The sequence below is a fragment of the Grammomys surdaster genome, unplaced genomic scaffold (genome assembly GCF_004785775.1).
Source record: "Grammomys surdaster isolate TR1022 unplaced genomic scaffold, NIH_TR_1.0 278, whole genome shotgun sequence".
NCBI lineage: Eukaryota > Metazoa > Chordata > Mammalia > Rodentia > Muridae > Grammomys > Grammomys surdaster.
Genome location: NW_021604719.1, coordinates 14439848 through 14457347, shown reverse-complemented (window position 1 = coordinate 14457347; position 17500 = coordinate 14439848). Strand labels below are relative to the sequence as shown.

Below are 17500 nucleotides of genomic sequence, written 5' to 3'. Positions count from 1 at the left end.
GAATAATTTATCCAGCAACTTACTTTTCTTTTTTTGGTTTGGTGTTGATATCTCCTAGGACCATGATATCAGAAAAGTCTATTCGGAATTTACTCAGTAAAGTAGCCATCCTATGACAAGAAGAACAGAATTCAGACACGGTAAGAAGCATGTTCACAAGCATTCCCCCTACATATGTGGGAAGATGACTTAGAGGAAAAAGTCTATCAGCTGCTGCACACATTTCCTGAATTAGCTCATACTCTCCATTAAAAAAGAAAGCATTAAAATTGCCTAAGTAGAGATGACTATAGTCTGTTACCTCCCTGCTTACATGTACATGGTGGTGCATTTGGACTCACTTGGGAGACATACTTTTGGCTGTGTCACTAAGTAAATTTCCAGAAAAGCTGAGTAGTGATGCTTCCGTTTCCTGGCTACAGACACAATTTGACCAATTGCTGCACACTGCAGCCAACATACCTTTCTACTATGATGGACTGTACCCTTGAAATGTGAGCCATCACAAGTCCTCCCTTTTCTCAAGGTGTCATTCAGACACCTCATGGCAATGAGAAAGTAACTAATACAGCACCTAATCGTGGGTGAGCAAAGAAGACTGTCCAGAATGAAATGGGACGTCTAGCTTGATTAAAAATGAATTTTAGTCAAAGCATACTGGAAATATATATTTAATAACAAGAAAGCCTCTTTTAAGTTATTTTGGGGTTATTACTTATTAGATGTATCTTAAAATATCTTAAGACCCAATAAAACTTTCAAAGCCATGTATAAGATTCAGTTCATAGGACCAAGCCTGATATGTGGTAAATAAAGGCCATGTACAAGGTCTGGGATAAGGTCTGGGACAAGGTCTGGGTTAGGAGTCATAGAACACTAGGGGTAAAAACAGTAAGCTGAAGCACCCAAGAGAAGCAATCAACAAAACAAGACCCTGTGTTTAATAAAAAAGCTTTAAAAAAGGATGCTATGAGAAGTATTTTCTACACAATTCATTGTTGAAGTGAAAATACCTAACTGAATTCTAGTATATCTTAACTACAGTCTGCTAAGTGTTAAAGAGCCTACAAGACTAAAGTTAAAGAAGAGTGACAGGAGTGGTCTCAACTATTAGTTAATTCAGGAAAGAAATGTGCTGGAGAGAGGAAAGGGGAGATACAGTCAGGCCTAGTGCTGAGAACTGAGCTGCCTTCAAAACAATGAAGCACTTTGTTGTGTAACAGTTTCTTCCCAGCTTGATACACTCTATCTTGCAGAGAAATGTTAGCTTAAGTAGGAAGGTAACCCAAAATAGCTTCAGGAAGTTCCTGAAATTGACCATATTTGCTGGGTTCCTCTCTCCCAGAGGAAGCAATAAAGCTGCTGAGAGTCACTCTCAGACAAGCCAAGCTGCAAAGACGACTCTGAGACCAGAGGACCCGCTGTTTAGAAGGAGAAACCAGGTAAGCTGCTGGGAAGAGGTTTAGACCTGAGTTTCTTGCAAGAGGCACAAACAAGGCCACTCTTCAACCTGCTGACTGCCTGCAAGTTGTGCAGTGTGTTCTAGGTTTCACAGCCTCTGTGAGCTGTCACCCGTGCTGGGGTGGGCTTTGGCAATGTAGCTGTCTTTGAATCACTTCTGCTCCTGCATGTGACCCCTCACTTACACTCCTGTAAGTAACCCCGATAAAACTCATTGGTTTAACAAGCTGGACTTTGGTAGTGTCTGTATGTCATGTATTGGGCTCCTTATCTGGAGTGAGTAGATGTGCGTGTGTTGCGGCCCAAGAAAAGTCTTGTTGCACAGCACATTTACATAGATGAACAAGGCCAATGAAGAAATATACACACAAGAAACAAAACAGATAGACCAAAACGCCTGAAATCCCCAAAATGAGTACAGCATGAAGGACATATTTTGAATGGGGACAAGATGGAAAAGGAGAAGACAGACCATCAGAACCCCCACTGCCACACTGCAGCACTCACACTGTCTAGAAGCGGCTACAGGATTGCGGGAGATCAGTCAAAACTCTCAGACTCTCTACATGAAACTGGGAGCAATGTGGGCAATACCCTGTGGGAACAAGGTCGGGAGAGAAGCACCAGAAACCAGACTCAGGGCAGTGCAGACTGACATGCAGGTCAAACAGTATGCTGCACTCCTGGCGCCTCCACATCCATCCAGTGTCTCCATATATAAACTTCTATCATCTGACAGAGAATGTATTAGTAAAGACTTTCTAAACTCCCAATGAGTTAAAATAGAACATGTAAGGAAAAGTATGTATTTATAACTTAAACATGGAGGTCAAATGAAAGAGAATGAGGTTCGATTTAAGGAGACTTTTATAGTGTGGTTAATACTTCAGGGCCCATGTAGTGTTTATGAAATCTCTATCATGACAGGGCTATTTGATTAATGTTCCCCAACTTAAAACAAACTTACGCTCTCCGGTCATGGTCTATTCTGTTTATTTTTCCACCAATAAATACTCGGATCTTACAATCTTTCCACTTTTTCTTGGTAGTCAGAAGATAGGGTATCAACAAGGTCAAACCTGAATTACAAAAATATAGTAAGTCCTTTTTTAAATCCTAACATTGCAAACAAAATAATTAGTTTCAACTTGTTCTCAAAAAACTACAATCAAAGTAAAATTCTTTTTCTGTCTTCCCTTGACAATTCTGTCAGGGAGGGAGGTCCAAAAGTCAAGGTCCAGTCCAAGAACTGCAGTTCTTTATGTAAGCAATCAAATCAGAGGGTAGCCTAGGCAGTCAGAAAATTAGCTCATATAGAAAGGAAATGAATACATCCTAGTACGAGCAAGTTTCACACTGAAATGAGAAAGAGGAAAAGAGAAAAGGTAGATTGGAATCGGCTTTAATGCTCTATACAGTACATACACATTATATATTTTCCCCAGCTTTGTCCACTGAGAGAGCCTCGTAACAAAGTGTTATCCAAGAAGCCACAACCATATTTCTTCTTCTAAATACTACTCTTGACTAAAAGGAACCAAGAGTTCTTAGATAAAAGGTTCTTTCCATGACAAGGAGGGTATAAGCCTAGTATGTCATCTTATTTCAGGAAGGAACTCCCAAAATGCATGCCTTTTGACAAATGAACACATTAAATCAGCCTAAGGAATCAAGGGGAGATTCTGATGGCTAGATGTGGACAATCTGAAAACCAAACAAATGATAACAACACATTATATCCTTTTGGATAAAGTAAGAATCAATGACTTAAAATGAAGAGATAAGCTCTTTGTTACAATGAATCCAGCCAGTTGAGGAAGGATTGATAGAAGTGAAAATGCCAGAGCCACAAGAATCAATTCAGAAACCTGAGTGAGAAGAACGGTTTATTTGCAGAACCTCCAAGATTACCACACTTGTAATCATAGAGAGAGTAAAGCAACTTTTCAGTGGATAAGCCTGAAAAAAACTTTACTCAACATCACACTCTTGATGAGACATAGACAGAAAAGCACAGTACCACTTCCATGCTATTTCTGCGAAAGATTCATAACCTGAAACTGACTTTGACTAATTAACTCCATTCCAAACTGAGTGACATTCCATAAACTTGTCTATAATAGTTAATAAAATGGCATAGTCATAAAGTTCAAGGAAGAGCTAGAACATCTAGCATGAAGGACCCTGAAAAGACATAATTCTCACACTGATTCTTACGCTGTTTGAGAAAACTTGAATGGGGTGAACACATGGAAATGTATGCCATCTCTTAGCACTATTCTTACATTTTCAGTAGTTCTTTATAAATAGATACATTGCTGGCCTTACCTCCATCATCAAACAGCCACCAGACATCTATAGTATTCTTCCCTTGTTTCTTCTGAAACTGTGTGCTAGCTTCCAGAAGCTTTTGGTCAGCTACATTTAAAGGTGCAATGGGGCCTTTGGATTCTGAAGGATTAAGCAAAAAAAATTATGACATAAGGGAAGTAAATGTTAAATCTCTGTTCACTATATTCCTAGAATTTCCTACCATTTGTAAATTCAGATATTTATATGCAGATAGCTGTATATGGCTTCCATCATAAGCCTGAAGGAGCTTATAACAGATAATTTGAGTACAAAGTTCCTTTTGTTTTACAATAGGCAAACTCATCCAAATTATCCTAATGTCTAATACTTTGGCAAATATGCAGGAATCCTAAATACCAAACAATTACTAACAAAGCTTAATTTTTTTTGAAAGCTACTTTAGGCTAACAAATCAAGTTTTACACTTGGTTCCTTAATATTTCTTTTATTATCTGGTATCTCAATGAGTTCAAAAGTATTAAATAAAAGCTGTATTTGCAAGATGATTGGGGAAACATCAATCACTCTTACAATTATCAGGGAAATGTGTTCATTTATCATCTGTCCCCTCAATATGGGATGCCCAATCTTAAAGCCATATAACTACATCTTTCTCTGAATAACAGAAAGATGGTGGGAACTCCTTGGAAAGGATACAAACTTGCTGCATGTCTGAAAGAAGTTCCCAGTTACATTTCTAGGAAATTAAAAAAAAAAAAATCAGCATTTGACTCTGTGAGCAAGCAAATGAAACTCCAGTACCACAATTTTAAAAACAGAAATTCACAGAAGGAACTCTGGTCGTTTTCCAGAAGGTCCATCATTCACTTTTCATGCTGCCATGACATAAGCAAACATGACAAATGATTCTGCATGATGAAATATGGCTACCAAACCACACTGCTCCATAACTCTCACCTCTCTCTCCTTCTCATAAAATTCATGTACGCTGACATGACTGTATCTCCCAAACGCAGCATGACTGTGAGAAATATCGCAATTTTTGAAACAAAAATATATTAGTATCAAAATCGAGAATTTGGCTGGGTACAACTGATGGTGAAGAATGTAAGCGACACCGCGCAGAAACCTGCTCCTGTGTCTGCGTATCCTCTCAACCATGCAGTTTAGTTAATAAAAACCAAAAACAAAAACCTTGCCTTTCCAGGTTTGAGTATTTCAGAAACACTATGATGGTTCAAAAGACTGTGAAATCACAGCTTGTCCCAGTGGGTTTAATGCTTCAGTTGGAACAATATGAATTTTGCTAATCTGCATTTAATAGATAACTGTAACATCACCTCACCATGGAAATTAAAACTAAATTAAAATAAAAAGGAAAACAATAGGCTTGGAATTAAAGAGTTAACAATATGAAGGGAATGAAATAAAATGACGAACAATGCCTGCCTTTTTTCAACAGTGGCTGAGTTGGAGTCTTGCCATCCTCTTCCTCATCTAGATTATGTTTAAAAAACACAAAATATGAAGTTAATTGCCTGTATAACCATAAAGTTTGGAAATGTAAATAGAGCACATTATAAACAAGACAGTGTGAAGCAAAAGCCCATGAGAAATAATTAAGACTGAAAATTATTTTTTATATTGAGTGTTTAATATCTTAAGAACATATTTTCTATATACCACACAGAGTGAATGATTAACACCCACCCTGAAATTTTATTTCTGCAAAATTATTCAAAAAAGCCAGCAGATTTTGTAAACTTTAAGCTTTCATACTTGAAATTAGTTGACAATGTCAAACTACAGGGTGTAGAATGGAAGCCTGACTTTGAGTTATTATCTTTGCAGATAATACATAGCCTTAAACATGTCACTATGTCACCACACAAGACTAAAAGCACCTAGTATTTGTACAAGTCAATCTGTACTTGAAATATTAAGAAATTTAATCAGAGATAGAAGTCTTGTATGTAAATGTCAGTTTATAAAGGAGTCATTTTCTTCAAATTAAGTTCATGTACATATACATGTATGCATACACTTACTAATTTATGTTTAAATATTCACCAACTTTTTTTCTGGGGTAAGCAAAAAAATTCCTTTTCCTCCTGAACATAATTTGATGTTGTTGTTGTTGTTGAAAGCAAGCAAAACTCAAGACTTACAAAAGAAAGAACATTCTGTAGTGAGATCCTGAGTAAGACTCCTTGGCTCCCAATGGTGTCACTAATATTTTCCTAGTGTGAGCCAGAGCTGGTTGCTTTCTCATTGGTAGAAATCATACCTACTTCCTAAGGCTGTAAAATTGCAGGCATTGATTAAATGAGATCAGGACTGGCATAAGCCAAGCAGTAACAGGTGTGTGTGTGTGTGTGTGTGTGTGTGTTTATGTGTGTCCCCTAGTATATTATATACCTCAGTAAGCAAGACAGATAAAACTAAATATTGTGCCTATATAACTATGTTATAATGTTTTTACATACTATCCACCCTTCTAATATATGCTGATTTTGAGAATTTGTCAAATAGAAAACAGAGAATCAAGCTATATAACAATTTTTATATGTGTTATAGAAAAATAACTAATTAAGCTATAGATATTACTGTTATAAATACTTAATATCTGCCTTTGAAAATATAGTGATGGGTAGTTTATATTCATTTTAAAAAGTTTAAATGTAAAAGACAGTGGCATTTGAAATTATTTATAATATTATTTATTTATGCAGGTGGATGAAAGTTAGAGGACAACTTGTAGGAGTCAATTCTCTTCTTTCACCCTGAGGGTCCCAGGGAGCAAATTCAAGTTAAGTCAGAAGACTTAGCAGTATTTTTCCAAGTGGGTCTTACTCACTCCCCAAATGAGTCTTTAAATTGGGGTAACACATCTAAATTTTTACAACAGAGTAGAAATGTACTAACCTAGCTTCCTATTGCTTAAAAACATGAAGTTGTAGCATACATTCCTAAGTTAATGTACGTGTTAATATCTACCTAGATGTGATGCAGAGTAGCTTCTAGGAAATGATCAATACGACTGCATACATTGATTCCTCATAGACTATACAGAAAGAGTCTGTCTCAGGCAAGAAAATGGGGTAAAAGAATGTACATATAAATTAAAATAAATGCAAAAATAACAGAAAAGGCTTATGAAGTTAGAGACAATACAGAAAAGAAAAGAGAAGAAACGTGTGCAGGCTACACTTTCGACTACTACACTAGGCAAGTTACACAGGAAAGAAAAGAATAAAAGGCAACATTAATGCTTTCAAATAATCTAAAAGATAAATTGCACAGAGACATGGCTTGTCCAAAGCTATCAGTTTCATGAAGAGGATAGCAGCCATCTTAGAGAAATCAAAAGCACACACTGGCTTGATGATTTACAGTGCAGATTTCTTTCTTGTTGCGGATCAGCTGGAACAGGACAGATGGAGAGACGAGAGTGAGGGTGGGAGAGTAAGATTTGGAAGTCATCCCTCTGCCTTCTTACAACACGATACAGTTTGAGATGAAATTATCTGTAAGCCTCATGAAAAAGAATGTGTTCTTCCCACTTTAAAACAAAAATATTTAAAGTAAACAACTAAAGATCATGTTAGCGACTAATCAATTGGTATGACTTCTTTTTTACTTAAGGCAAACAAATACCTTAAAATTGCTATTCATTTTGTAGTCAGTTTTGAGGAGCAAATTTTATCTGGCCAACTAGAAACAAACAATTCTAGCTTAAGAAAAGAGACCTTGTCATACATATTATACATGAAAGCCAACTGTCTCCATTTAAAATATAACTGTTAATAAAATCTTGTTTGAATGAAACTTACCTTTCTGTGTAATAGGTTTTTCACCAGATGATTTGCAAGTATCTTGATCTGACTTTTTACTGTAATCCACATTTACTACTACATCCTTGGTACCAGGTGACTTTTCTTGTGAAGATAATAATTCTTCTATAGATATGAAAGTATTTAAAACAGTATCAAAATCATATTCTAACTACTCAAAGTATCATGGATTAATAATTAAAAGGTAACCAGAATTCCCTGTGATTACTAATTTAAGAAACACCTATAATGTTTAAAATGACTATCCATTTAACTATATCAACCACAAGTGGCTAAGTTAGATTCTGGGGAGTTAAGTAATGAGTGAGAAATTTAGACAAATAATCTAGTGACTAGTAGTGATATAATAGGCAAAATGGTGATCTATAGGCTTTCAAAAAAAATCTTCTCTCAAAAGGTGTTATAATACAAAAAAAATGTAGATGTAACACATGTTCACATGCACAGAGACATTGCCCCAGGAAACTATTCCACGACTGCAAAGTCAATGTCTGAGGTACAGCCTTTGCGTAATAATCGCAGTGGAGGAACAATTCTTCTAAAAGCGCTTTCAGATTTTGGTAAATAATAAGTAAATATTTAACTTCTACTGTAAAAACACGTATAAAGAAAAAAAAGATTCAAAATTGATAGTCTGTCCATAATTCCCATCACTGATGTAGATGGAGAGAAACAATAGAAGCTACAGGACCAGGAGCCAGCATTAAACTAAGGGTTAAGAGGATGTACCTCTGTACTGTTCATGACAAGCCTGAGGGATGTCACTGGGCACTGACAGACAAGTCACCAAAGCTGCCCAGGCTATAAAATTCTGGAAAAAGGCTGGAGGTTTAGAAAACATCCACATGAGTCCAACACCAGATCTTAGCAACGGGCAAGGCTTTTAAAAAAACAGGCTTCATAATGATTATAAATGTATAGTTTTATTTTTTCTTTTTCTTTGAGACAAGGTTTTTCTGTGTAATAGCCCTGGCTATCCTGGACTCAATTTGTAGCCCAGACAGAGATCTGCCTACCTCCCAAGTCCTGGGATTAAAGGTGTGTGCTACCAAACCTGGTAGGAGATAGTTTTTAAATGTTGCAGTCACATTCAATTCTCAGTAAATGACAGGACTGAATAATGTGTTATAATTTTGAGGAAAAGGGAGCACACTTCTAACTATGCAGTGGTAATGGGTATGAGTGACGTTCTCTAAACTTAGTCACTGTTATAAGACTTCAAATGAGGTTCCTCCAGGTTCATTCCAGAAAAAGAAAAAACATTTACAGCAAGCCACGCTTGCTTGTTTCATAGATACCTCAAAGTGTTTCTTCAAAGTTGCAGACTACTCTTTCTGTTTGTTTATTTTTTCTGCAGAATGCTGAAGAACCATGGTGGCTGCCAGAGCCATGGGTGAGACATGCTGATGCCAGGACAAAGAATGATGTTGACCTGTGAGCTTGCTGAGTACTCTGACAATGGTGATTAGGAAGCTGTATTGGACATATGTTCTCGACCCCACCTTTGCTTACCTATACCCCTGATGGGACAAGCTGCCTTGCCTCAAGTTTCTAGACCTTGTGGAACAGAGAATCAAAAGGTTTCTACTAATCAAAAAGATAATACTATTATATTAGGTCTCTAGTGCTCTATAAGCCTCAGAATACATCAAGACCTCCTTCTCCATCTCAGATGGTATCTATGGATCTACAATCTTTATAGCAACAGGATTCCATGGCTTTCATGTAATTATCGGATCTACATTCCTAACTGTGTGTCTTCTACGACAACTAAAATTTCACTTTACATCTAAAGCATCATGTGGGATTTGAAGCAGCAGCATGATATTATTGACTCTTTGTAGATGTAGTCTGACTTTTCCTATATGTATCTATCTATTGATGAGGATCCTACTCTCTTAGTATAATAAATATAACTGACTTCCAATTAGTAGACTCTGATAAAGCTTCAGAAGAGAGTAATAAACGTATTCATTATTTTCTTAACAAATGCCTTATTATCCTTAATGATGCTTGTATTTTTCTTAAATGTGACCAGTTATTCAGACTCAATTATGGACTGGTCTAGAAATTAATCCAGTATTAGAAATAACAGTTTTCATTTGGAAGGCTGGTTCTGGACATTTTCAGAGACATATTTGGAAGTTAGCTGCAGTTCTCTATGATGTTATGTTAGTGAGAGATAAAGTTGGGGCAGGATCTAGATTTCAAACAAGTGTAGTACATGTGTTAAGGCTCTTTTAATTGTCAAGCTAAAATTACTTTTGTTTCTTCTATAATATTTAATGTGAGTTGCACTGATTGTACACTTTTTAACTGTGTTAGTGTGTTGAAATCCAGCATGTCAGTTACGGAGGTCTATCAACCAACTTTTGTTTTATTATCCTGGGTATCATAGAAGCTTGGTCTTCTGAAAAAAGCTTGCAAGTACTAGAAGAACTGAGTCAGGCTTTAAGCAGAAGCAAAAGGGTAGTAGGCTTGATGATTCCTGGTGTAACAGCTTTAATTACATTAATTCCGAGCACCACTGCTTCTGCAATGGTTTTGACACAAGAAGTTAAGACAGCTACTTTTGTTAATTATTTAGCAAAAAAGTTTACTAATGTGTTGAATATACAAGAGGATTTAGATAGGCATTTGGAAGAACGGATTGATGCTCTTTATCCTATTCAAATTATTGGAAAGAGGTTCAGAGTTTAAGAGTAAGGAGACATCTTGAGTGTCATGCTGAATATCATTGGACTCGTTAGTTCTAAAATTTACAGTGGTAGTCATTATGACTAGGAAAAAGTTTAAAGGCACTTGCAATATATTTGGCATAATTCTAACACCTCTCTGGATGTTTTAACTATCTATAGTGAGATTATGAATTTATAGAATGCTGCTCTGCTGAGCTTTGATGTGGCAGATACTGCTGATAAAATTACCCATGGCCTGAGGTCAGTATTTCTATTTTGGTCAAGCTTTAAGAATAGCATATATAGCTTGATCATGCTAGCCCTCTTTGTCCTGGGAACTTTTATTCCTGACCATCGTGTTAAAGCTTGTCTTTAACAACATCAACATGTTGGCAGTCAAAGTACATTGATTGAACCTGAAAATGGACCCCCAGACAGAGTTATTAAATTAACAGGCTGGCAAGCCAAGGATGGGTAAGATTCTGCACAGAGCCTTGCCAACTTAAGACCAAAGTGTAAGGAAGGCATTCTTGTCAGAACAACCTAAGACAGGCTCAGTCTTACAAAATAAAAGGGGGAGAGGCAGAGAGCAGACTAATCTTAAATTAGTTTAAATCCATGAACAAATTACAAAAGTTTATGTTTCTTATCTATCTAAACGCAGCTAATCTGATGATTTCATTAATTAACTGATAAGAGGAAATGGTATTCAATTTTTTTTTAAATCAGTAAAATTCTGTGAAGGATATGGAAATTCCCATTTTCATAAAGTTGGCAAGAAAGTTGTTATATCTCAAATTAGGTGTTAACCTTCGTTTTAAAATACTTTAAAGATTATACATTGTGTTTTTAATCTTTTACAGTCTAAGTAGTAATTTAGATATTTAATAGTGATTTAAATATTTTTCTCAACCTATTTTTTAAAAACAAATTTGGCCAATTTACAACCATAACCAATGTCTGTCTCTCTTAAGGCTATGATTTATACTAAATTTTCTACTAAATTTTATACTATTAATAATAATTAATGGAGAAAAAACTATCATATGAGCTGTACAAAGAAGACACAGACATGGCTGGCTTCCAAGCACATCTGATCTTAAGATGGTGAACATGTGACATGAAGAAGATGGTTTCTATGAAAGTGGGTGAAGAACTTACAACAATTAGGCACAACTTTCTCACAAAGTAACTCGTACTTCAGCTCTACCAAAGCCTGACCAATACAGATGCGGATCTATGCAGCCAACCATCAGACTGAGCGAGCGTGGGGACCCCAATGGAGAAGTTAGGGCAAGGACTGAAGGAACTGAAGGGGTTTGCAACCCCTAGAAAGAACAACAATATCAACCAACTAGACCCCCCCAGAGCTCCCAGGGACTAAACCACCAACCAAAGAGTACACATGGCTGGGGGCGGGAGGGGGAGACCCATGGCTCCATCTGCATATGTAGCAGATGGCCCTGTGGAGGCTTGAAGCCACAGGGTAGGGGGATAATAGGGAGCTAAGGCAGGAGTGAATGGAAGCACTCTCACAGAGGCATAGGGGAAGGGGATAACATTTGAAATGTAAATAAATAAAATAGCCAATAAACAATGAAAAATAAATCCTATGCTAAAGAGTACTTACCTTGTCCTTGCAGGTGTGATATATCCAGTCCTTCCTTTAGGCGGATAACCACAACTCCATATTGTATGTCAAAAGCATCACTATAATGGAGGGAAGAAATCACAGTAATTGTTTATGTTTTGTATAAAATGAAGGGAAATCACAGATCTCTAAAACGACTTTCAGCTCTAAGTATGTTTTCTTTAATATGCTCAGAAGATCAATCATTGAGAGATGAATCATGCTAGTTCCTATCCCACACCTTCTGTAGCACCCTTGAAAACTGTAAGTATGTATTAGAGTGATGTGCCACATGATGCTCTGGTCAGGAACCTATGTATACATGACCTCGCATGCCATACAGTCTAGGTGTGATCTTGTTTTCTGTATCTACTCTCAATAAAACCACCTCACAACTTACTTCCCATAATGAACACCCACCATAAACTATGGTGACTGACTCATGTAGCAGCTTTTTAGAGTAGGAACAGGTTTGTTTGGTTGTTTTTTTGTTTTTATGTTTTGTTTCTTATTATGTGTCTGTTCGTGGGCATGTGCACTTGAGTGTCCGTGAGCACAAAAGCCACCTGAAGTGTGTGCTGGGAACCAACCTAACTTGGGTCCTCTGGAAGAGACAAGGTCTTCCCCACTGTACCAACTAGCCCCCTCCAACAGTATGTTTATCGTTTAAGGAACTACATCAGAAAACAGCTATTACAATAATCCTACCACAATTACACTTAGGCATTTTCCCTGTGAATTTAAGATAAAGATGAAAAAGATTCAAAGGTAAAGAAACAAATTCTATTGCGAATAAGAACAGGCTTTCACATGTGCAAACATTTTGAAAAGGATTGTCTATGAGTGTGAATGTATGTGTATACAGGTATTGGTGTCATGCCTGTAGAATTCAGAAGACCACATCAAGTGTCTTCCCCAATCACTACAATTCTTTGAGTCAGGGTCTTCCAATGAACCTGGAGCTTGTCAATTCAGCTAGAGTGGCTGGCCCACACACCCCAAAATCTCTCCTATCTCCATGTCAGCCAAAGCTGAGATTCTGTAGTCATGCTGCCGTGACCAGTTTTCTTATGTGAATGCTAGAGATCAAACTCAGGACCTCATGCTTTCATAACCAAGCACTTTACTAACTGAGCCATCTCCCAACCCTAACAGAAAGTATTTTAAGAATAGTTTTTACTTTTTCAAAGTTAGTTTAGAAACGCCTGTGCAGGTTCCAAGCGGGCAGTCTGTGCATCAATCCTGGTGTGCCTGGATGTGGCTGCTCTCCTTACACTCCTACCTCTGCTTCCACAGGGATCCCTGAGCCTTGAGGGGAGGGGTTTGATAGTCTAACCATTCAGGGCTGAGCACTCCAAAGTCTCTGTCTTAGCATGCTGTCCAGTTATGAGGCTCTATGTTAATTACCATCTACTACAAGAAGAACCTTTTCTAATCAAAATTGAGCTCTAGTATAGATTTGTCATTAGCAGTCATCTTATTGTTATCTTTCCTTAGCAGAATAACAATAGTACATTTTCACCTAGGGCCCAGTCTCAGGTTTTCAACCATGCTCCAGGGCAGGCCTCATGACTAGGATTGACTGGCCAACACAAACAAAATAAATTCTATATTTTCTGTGCGGTTTTTGTCTGGTTGAGGTTTTGTTGTTGTTATTTGGTTTTCTTTTTGCATTCTCTCTCTCATTCTCTCTCTCATTCTCTCTCTCTCTCTCTCTCTCTCTCTCTCTCTCTCTCTCTCTCTCTCTCTCCTGAAAAGAGGGAATGCCTTTCTTTTTTTTTTTTTTGAGAAAGTTAGGGTTACTATGCTATGATGAAATACCATGACCAAGGCAACTTGAGGAAAAAGGGAGGTTTATTTCAGCTTATACTTCCAAGTGAGCATCCATCCCTCAAGAAAATCAAGCCAAAACTCAAACAGGGTAGGAACCTGGAGGCAGGAGCTGATGCAGAGGTCATGCATAGAAGGGTGCTACTTACTGGATTGTCTCCCTTGGTTTGCTCAGCGATCTTTCTTAAGTCCACCAACCAAGGCATGGTACTACCTACGATGAGCTGGACCTTCCCACATCAATGCCCTACACTCTAGTGTACAGCCTGATCTTGTGGAGGCATTTTCTTAATTGAGGTTCCCTCCTCTCAGATGACTTTAGCTACTGTCAAGTTGACATAAAACATCCATCATGAAGTTGGGTGAGAAGGGAGGCAGGAGGACTTGGGAAGAATTGGAGGTGAAAGAATATGATCAAAATATATTATATAAAAAATAATAATTAAAAAAAATTTAAGGCATTGCAAGAATTTAGATACAACAAAACCTTGAAGGCCTAAGAGTCCACACTCTGAAAACTAAAAAACTGGCACTGAAGAGAGGGCTCATCTATTAAGAACAACTGTTGTTCTTACAAACAAATAAAGAATGCATATAGTATAACAAAATCTGTCCATCTGTCCGACCATCCATCTATCCATCCATCTATCTAGAATGGGAAAGAGATAATTTGGTCTCGTTTCTGTAATTAGTTAACTAAGATCAAAAAGTCATTGTTTAAAAAAAAAGGAAGATTAATAGACATTACTTCTAACATCTTGAAGGATCTAATTCTAATTCTAAAGAAATAACCAGCTTGTTAAGTAAATCAACATAAATTGATTATCAATTTTTTTTTTCGGTTTTTCGAGACAGGGTTTCTCTGTGTAGTCCTGGCTGTCCTGGAACTCACTCTGTAGACCAGGCTGGCCTTGAACTCAGAAATCCACTTGCCTCTGCCTCCCAAGTGCTAGGATTAAAGGCGTGTGCCACCACCGCCCGGCCGATTATCAATTTTCTTTAGAGAATGTAAGGAAATAAATTTGGAATTTACTGTGAATAAAACACTTGGACATTTTTGCTATAAATTATAGAAAATAATTTGTGATTTCAAATCTTACATATTGCTAATAAAAACATATAAAGCATACCTCAATTACACAAATATTTAAAACTGCAAGTAAATCATTAGAGGATATTTATGACAAAGACTGAGTAGTATCATTACTTTAAGGCTGAGTCAGGAGAAATCAAATTCAAGGTGAGAATGGGCTACTGATCAAGTTCAAGAGGAACCTGGGCAATTTAATGAAAGACTCTTTCTCAAAAAAAAAAAAAAAAAAAAAAAAAAACAAAAAACCCTTTCACAATGACTGGATGTGGCAGTAACCACCATTTGTTATTCCAACAACTGGGTGGTGAAGACAGACAGATCACAGAATTGATGGCCAGCCTTAGTCACATAGTGAACAGGAAAACAGTTTGGATGGTTTTGCAGGAAGAAGGATATAGTCTTCATCAGCTCACTGGTATAGTACATATCTAGGCATGTGCAAAGCCCTTTGGTTCAATCTCCAGTACCACACACACACAAAAACATAAACAGTAAGAGCCATGCTCAGTAGATACAGGCACTTTGCTGCCAAACCCAACAACCCTTGTTTATTCCCTGGGAATCACATAGTACAAGAAGAGAACTGATTCCTGCAAGTTGCCCTCAGGCCTCCAGAGCTGTACCAAGGCTTGCCCATACACGTACATATGTAAGTTTAATAACATTAACAAAACCACTAATGAATAATGGCTTTGAAAACCATTGAACATTTTTATGTATTGTCTATAAGTGACTGAAAAATGCACAACATAACAGAACACTGTTAACTTCTAGAAGCATTCAGACAGACCCCTTCTAGGGCTATCATGATCAACTACAACTACAACTAATACAGTCGGTATATATGAACCATTTTCCAAAATGCTGCTTCTTTGTTTTCTAGGATAATTAGTCCATCCGACTGTTCTTGAGCCTTGAGGAAATAGCACAGCGCGGCACAGCTTAAAGATTTTGATAGCTCATGATTTAATCTTTATTTCTGCTGTCTTCCTTTTCTGAGTTACCATATATACAATGCACAGAGTACAGAACTAGGTAGCTCCAAGGAGATTCTCCTCATCAAATAACCAGAGGGCACAAAGTCCTCAAAATCACCTAACAATTCAAGGATTCTTATTTGTCACCTATTGCATGACTTCTGATCATTTCTTGAAAGACTTTTCAAATAAGTTATGAAAAAAAAATCTGTAGACACAGCAGGAATTCCAGTAGACAGAACTCCAGTGAGTTACAAGTAAAACTGGCATCTGAATTTCCTATTAAAACCACTTTGCTAAAGATAAGATTTTCTCCCTGATGTTTGTTTTTTTTAAACAAATAATATTGTCTAATGATATGGCACAATGAGAATTCTCAATGTAAAAAATTATTGAGCCAATCCTAGAGTACTAGGAAAAGGAAGTAATTTTCAAATTTTAACAACTCTATACGGCAAAACCCAAGAAACTCCACTCATTAAAGAATTCAGTTCTAACAAAAGCACTGGTTTTTCCGTTTTTTTGTTTGTTTGTTTGTTTGTTTGTTTGAGACAGGGTTTCTATGTGTAGTTCTGGCTGTCCTGGAACTCACTCTGTAGACCAGGTTGGCCTCGAACTCAGAAATCCGCCTGCCTCTGCCTCCCAAGTGCTGGGATTACAGGCGTGCGCCACCACCGCCCGGCCTACAAAAGCATTAAGATTAAAGATTAAATGCATACACAAAAGTCTATGAACCAGAGAGGCAAAGTAACCACAGAGTAAAACGAACACACTAGACAAGCTATAATAATGAAGTTAAAGTGTTGTGAACAAGCTAAGGTTCACAAGGAACAACACCACAGAGGAAATAAGAACATTTCAAGTGGAAAAGACAAACAAATATGTATAACTGCAAACAACGAAAATAACTCAAGGGATGAACCAGAGACCAGCAGTAGAATTTGTCTAAGTGGGAACAAAATCAAATCTTTGCAGCTTCTCAGTGAAGGACATAATAAACACCTTATAAAACAACATTTTGCCATCTAACTCTGCTCAGTTACAGCTACAGCATAGGAAGAAGTATACGAGGCTACAGAGAAAGCAGGGTCTATAAACACCACTGTTGTCTAGTTCACATCTAATATATCTATGAAAGATTATTCAGCTGTTATTAAATTATTAAATTAAAATTATTGTTATTAAAAATTAAAATTATATAATGCTATTAAAATAAAATTATTAAATTCACAAGTAAATTGACAGAACTGGAAACACTCATCCTGAATAAGGCAACCAAATCCAGGAAGATAAACATGGTACATGTTCTCTCACTTCTGATGCTACCTTTAAATATTCAGACCTGCTTTCTATTTGTAATACTCTAGAAGTCAGGAATTTATTAAGAGGGTACTGGGGAAGAGTGACCTTCAAGAGTGAAGAAACAGCACAGTAGTATAAAATACGATAAGGGAACAATGGAATGAGATGTTACACTGGGGTGGAAGATGGGAGGCAAGGTAGGAGTGAATCTGGGGAGGAATAACTACGGGTTAAAGGCAGGTTTTGAAAAAAAATCATTTGGAAATCTACTGCTGTAGAAGCTTCATAGATAGATTAGATTAGATTAGATTAGATTAGATAGATAGATAGATAGATAGATAGATAGATAGATAGATAGATAG

The 17500-nt window shown here is 37.0% G+C and overlaps 1 protein-coding gene across 1 annotated transcript in view; it reads right to left on the bottom strand.

Annotated features, from left to right (window-relative positions):
- Positions 1-17500, bottom strand: part of Slc12a2 (solute carrier family 12 member 2) — a 78219-nt gene that overhangs the window by 7060 nt on the left and 53659 nt on the right. The window contains exons 19-24 of the mRNA XM_028777123.1: positions 11937-12016; positions 7608-7733; positions 5224-5271; positions 3790-3912; positions 2429-2540; positions 24-110 (exon numbers count right to left, since the gene is read on the bottom strand). Coding sequence (XP_028632956.1) covers positions 24-110; positions 2429-2540; positions 3790-3912; positions 5224-5271; positions 7608-7733; positions 11937-12016 — 576 coding nt within the window. The remainder of the gene's footprint in view (positions 1-23; positions 111-2428; positions 2541-3789; positions 3913-5223; positions 5272-7607; positions 7734-11936; positions 12017-17500) is intronic.